Source organism: Otolemur garnettii, unplaced genomic scaffold (assembly GCF_000181295.1).
Source record: "Otolemur garnettii isolate 467f Iridium unplaced genomic scaffold, OtoGar3 scaffold00116, whole genome shotgun sequence".
NCBI classification, from domain to species: domain Eukaryota; kingdom Metazoa; phylum Chordata; class Mammalia; order Primates; family Galagidae; genus Otolemur; species Otolemur garnettii.
The window spans coordinates 3,462,604-3,467,609 of record NW_003852511.1 but is presented as its reverse complement, the minus strand read 5'-3'; the positions used below and the strand labels follow the sequence as shown (position 1 = coordinate 3,467,609).

Genomic DNA, 5,006 nt, shown 5'->3' with positions numbered 1-5,006 from the left:
GGACCACAGGCGCCCGCCACAACGCCCGGCTATTTTTTGGTTGCAGCCATTATTGTTTGGCGGGCCGGGGCTGGATTCCAACCCGCCACTTTAGGTGTATGTGGCTGGCGCCTTAGCCGCTTGAGCCACAGGCGCTGAGCCTAAGATGCTATTTAATGCTGCAAATTTTCCTCTAAGTTTTGCTTCACTCGCATCCCACAAGTTTTGATATGTTGCATTTTCAGTTAAAATTTTTTTTGACTGTTTGGGAGACTTTCTTTTTGACCCATGAATTACGTTAGGGATATCTTTAGAGACTTGCCTGTTATTTTTCTCTTATTGCTTTCTAATTTAATTACATTGTGATCAGAACATACTTAGTATGGTCTGCCTTGGGTACTGTTTCAGGTACGCTAGGAATGGATGCTTATTCTGCCATTAAGTAGCATGTTGTATAAATGTCAGTTACATCAAAGTGTTTTCTTTCCTTTTATTTTTTAATTTTTTTTAAGAGACAAGGTCTCACTCTGTCGCCCAGGCTAGAGTGTGCAGTGGCATGATCATAGTTCAGTGCAGCCTTGAGCTCTTGGGCTCCAATAATCATCTGCCTCAGCTTCCTGCACCAGCATACATAGCTAATTTTTAAATTTTTGGTAGAGGTAGAAGTTTCCTCACTCTGTTGCCTGAGTAGGTCTCAAACTGCTGACCTCAAGTTATCCTCCTGCCTTGGCCTCCAAAATTGCTAGGATTCCAGGAGTGAGCCACCATGCCTGGCCTGTTTATCTATTACTGAGGGAGAATATTGAAGTCTCCAGCTATAATTTTGGATTTATCTCTCTCTTCTTTCTTTCTGTCAATTCTGCTTTAGGTATTTTAAAGTTCTGTTGTTCGGTGCATATGCATTTAGGATTTAGTTTTCTTGGCTAGTTAATTGTGTAACACATTTTTATGCCTGGAAATTTTCTTTGCCGTCTGATTGCTAGTAATATAACTAACTGTTTTCTTTGAGTAGCATTTGTGTGGTGTATTTTTTTCTGGGATTTTACTTTTATTCTGTTTAGATTGTTATATTTGAAGTGAATTTCATACTGACAGCATAAATAGGGCCTTTTAAATTCATTTGGACAGGCTCTTTTCTTTTGACTACTATAGATCATTTGTATTTAATGTGATTACTTATGTTTGGATTTGGATCTTTTTTTTTTTTTAGGTCTTTATTCTGTTATCTCTGTCTTTTGTTTCTTTCTTTTGGCTTCTCATGGGCACTTTGAACATTATTTAGTATTTTTCAGATTATTTATTGTGTCTTATTTGGACTAATGTCCAAAGTGTGTGTTGAGTGGTTGCTTTGGGATTATGGTGTACATACTTAACTTTTTACAGTATGTTTAAAAGTGACATTTCACCACTTGAAGTGAATATAGAAATTTCCACCTTATAGGTCCCTCTACTCCCCCCCCCCCCGCCATGTCTGTCATTGTCATATTTTTATTTGTAGAAAACCCTGTCAGGCGGAGTTATGATTTTTGCTTCCAGCCATCAAATGAACATTGAAGAACTGAAGAGAAAGCCGCCACTTTTCTGTCCAGATCCTGTAGGTACCTCCGTGTTCACCGGTTTTCTTGTTCTTCATTCCTGGGGGTCCACATTTCTCTGTGGCACCAGATCGCTTTTGTTCAGAAAGCTGCTTTTAGCATTTCTTTTGGAACACGTTTGTTGGCAATGAACTCTTAGTTTTCCTTCATCTGAGTACATCTTCATTTCACCTCCGTTTTTGAAGGATGTTTTTGATGGACATAGAATTCTGGTTTGATCTTTCAGCACTTTAAAAGTGTTTTCCCCCTTGCCTCTGGCTTCCATGGTTTCTCATGAGAACTTGGTGGTAATTCAGGGTGTTCCTTCCCTTGGTAATAGGTCGTTTTTCTCTATTTTCAGATGGTTTGTTTATCTTCAGTTTTTAGCAGTTTGGTTATGCTGTGGACAGGAATTTCATTGAGCTTGCTTTGGGGGTTCTCTGAATTTCTGGCATCTGTGGGTTTATACCCTTTAACCAGATTTGGAAGGTTTTTAGCCATGTATTTTTTTCAGCACCACAATCTTCCTCCTCGTTTTCAGGTACTCTGGTAGTATAACAATTAAATAGATCTTTGTTTGTATCCCCACATGTCTCTGAGTGTCTGTTCTTTTTTTTTTTTAAACATTTTTCTCTCTGTCATTCAGATGGCTTATTTTTATTGCTCTATTTTCAAATTCACCGACTTTCCTCTTGTGTCTTCCTTCTGTGATTAATCCCATCAGTGAGTTTTTTTTAATTTTGGTTATTACACTTTTCGATTATAAAATTGCTATTTGGATTTTCTGTGTATCTATTTCTGTGCTGACACTTTCTGTTTTTCCATTTGCTACAAGAATGTCCTTGATCACTTCTTAAAGCATTTTTACAAGAGCTGCTTGAAAGTCTTTGTCAAATCACGCTAACATCTGTGTCATCTCAGGTTGTCTTCTTCACGTGAGTTGGGATTTTTTCTGCTTGCTCGTGTACCCAGTAATTCTGGGTTGTATCCTCGCTGTTTTGGATATTGTGGTTTGAAACTCTGGATCTTGTTTAAATCCTGTGTAGAATGTTGATATTTTTGTTCAGCAGTCTGTCAGCCTGATTAGGTTCAGGCCTAGGGTGACCAGATTTTAACATTTGTAAAGCGGGACAACGTCGTGGTGGTGGTGGTGGTGGTGGTGGTGGCAGGGCCTGACAACAATGCAAACTTTGATAAGCAGTTCTCGATAATCACTTCTCAACAATTATTTGTAATTATTACAGTTTAACATTATAAAATTAACAAAAATAATATAAAACTCATATTCTGGCGAAATAGCCATATGGCAGCCGAAAACTATATATTCCCTTCCTGTTTCCCCGCCCGTTTGTTCATTCTTTCCAAAAATTGGGACTTTTTAAAAATGCCACGAAACGCGGGACAAACTGTTAAAAAGTGGGACTGTCCCGCTTTTGGGGATGTCTGGTCACCCTATTCAGGCCATAAATTCTGACCTGGCTCCTGTGGGAGTTGGTTCCACTGTCAGATCTTTTTTTGAATTCTCCTTGGCAGTGTTTTTTGAACGTATGGCACGTGTGTTTCGTCCATGCAGGGACCTGGGCAGTAGTCTCTATTCGTTCAGTTCCAGAAGTCTGTGTTACACTGTTTAGCACTGACCCCAGGCACCTTGGGTGAGCCCAGGAGTTATAAACTCAGCTTCCCGAGGCCTCTTTCCTGTGCTCCTTCCTCTCTGGAATCTCCTTAGCAGTGACTCTGCTTCCCTGAGATTCTCCTTTTTCATTCTCTGACCGGAAAGCTGGGGCAGAATCTAGCAGGCACTTTGCTGGTTGCTCCTGTCCTGATTCTAATTGGAGGAAGACTGGCGGGAACAAAATAGTAAACTCACTGCTGTTCAGTGTTGCTTCTTTCTGAATCACCTGCTAACCTTTACCTTTGAGCCTCTTCAAATCACTGCTTCATGCATTTTGTCCGGGTTTTATGGCCGAGTTCAGTAGAGGAGGCGTGACCCCGTTCCATCCTACCTACAGCTGGTACTCCTAAGTGAGTTTTTAGATTAATTAAGATTATTACAAAATATTATATTATTGGAATTCATTTTTGGCAAGTGATTCATCCATGTGCTTGACTCAGTGTACTTTTCCTAGAATATTTGGTGTATTTCGGGTCAAAGAACGTCTGTCATTTTAGCTGCACACTTTTTTCCCCATACAGACGAGGTGTTTACTGTTCTTCAGAACTTGGTCAAGACTGCTACAGAAAGTGTTTCTGAATTTATTCTCAGAAGACTTATTATGAATGAGCTAAATAGTGTAAGTATTCAACGGAGTAAATTTCTTTTTCATTTCTTTCACGTTTTTCACCAATGAGCGATTACTGACTGGGAGTCACTGTACTAAATTAAAAGAAAAATTGATTCTCTCAAGAAGCATCCATAGGAAGCAGGGTAAAAAAAACTTAGACTCTGTTTCTCCTAGCTCCAATTCTACTGTTTTTTTTTGTTTGTTTGTTTGTTTTTTTGGTGATAAGGTCTCACTTTGTTGCCCGGGCTAGAGTGCAGTGACATCATTATAACTCAGTACAACCTCAGACTCTCCTGGCTCAAGCAGTCCTTCTGTCTCAGCCTTCTAAGTAGCTGGGACTTTAGGTATGCACCACCATGCCAGACTAATTTTTCTATTTTTTGTATAAACAGGGTCTCACTAAGGCCAGGCTAGTCTCAAGACTCCAGTCCTCAGGTGCTTCTCCTGCCTTAGCCTTCCAGAGTGCTAGGATTACAGGTGTGAGCCACTGCACTCAGCCTCTACCTGTGGTAACTGCAACCTTGGGCAAGTTACATAGACTTCTGAGTTTCAGTTTTCTTATTTGCAAAATGGAGATCATACCATCTCCCAGAGAGTTGGAGAGTTCCATATCCCACCTCCCATGTTTGGAGAGTTCAAATCATATAGTGTATTTGAAGTACTTTGCACGTTGAATGTGTATTTGGGTCCCCTATCAAGAGATTCTAATGTGGCAGATTTGATGGGACCTAGGGGCGGGTGTGGGGTGTGTGTGTGTGAGTGAAAGCTCCTTCAGTGATCCCTAAGTGCACTTAGTGCGGGGACAGTAGGCGTTAGGTCTAGAGCAGCGGTTCTCACCCTGTGGGTCGTGACCCACAGGAACTGTATGAAAGGGTCTCGGCATTAGGAAGGTTGAGAACCACTGGGCTAGAGGATGATGTGAGTGTAGCTGCTGTATCTTCTTTGTCTCTACACACCACACAGTTTATTTTGGGGGAACACCTAAAAGGAATCACTGAAGTGCAAATGTAAAACCACAGCTTTTATACGGAAAGACTTGATTTTGTAACGAAAGAGGAAGGAAATATAAAGAAGAAACTCCTTGGCTCGGCGCCTGTGGCTCAAGTGGCTAAGGCGCCAGCCACGTACACCCAAGGTGGCGAGTTCGAATCCAGCCCGGACCCGCCAAACA

General features: G+C 40.9%; 1 protein-coding gene across 1 annotated transcript in view; it reads left to right on the top strand.

Annotated features, from left to right (window-relative positions):
• TARBP1 (TAR (HIV-1) RNA binding protein 1) overlaps positions 1-5,006 on the top strand; it is a 78,305-nt gene that overhangs the window by 36,281 nt on the left and 37,018 nt on the right. The window contains exon 13 of the mRNA XM_012809919.2: positions 3,747-3,844. Coding sequence (XP_012665373.1) covers positions 3,747-3,844 — 98 coding nt within the window. The remainder of the gene's footprint in view (positions 1-3,746; positions 3,845-5,006) is intronic.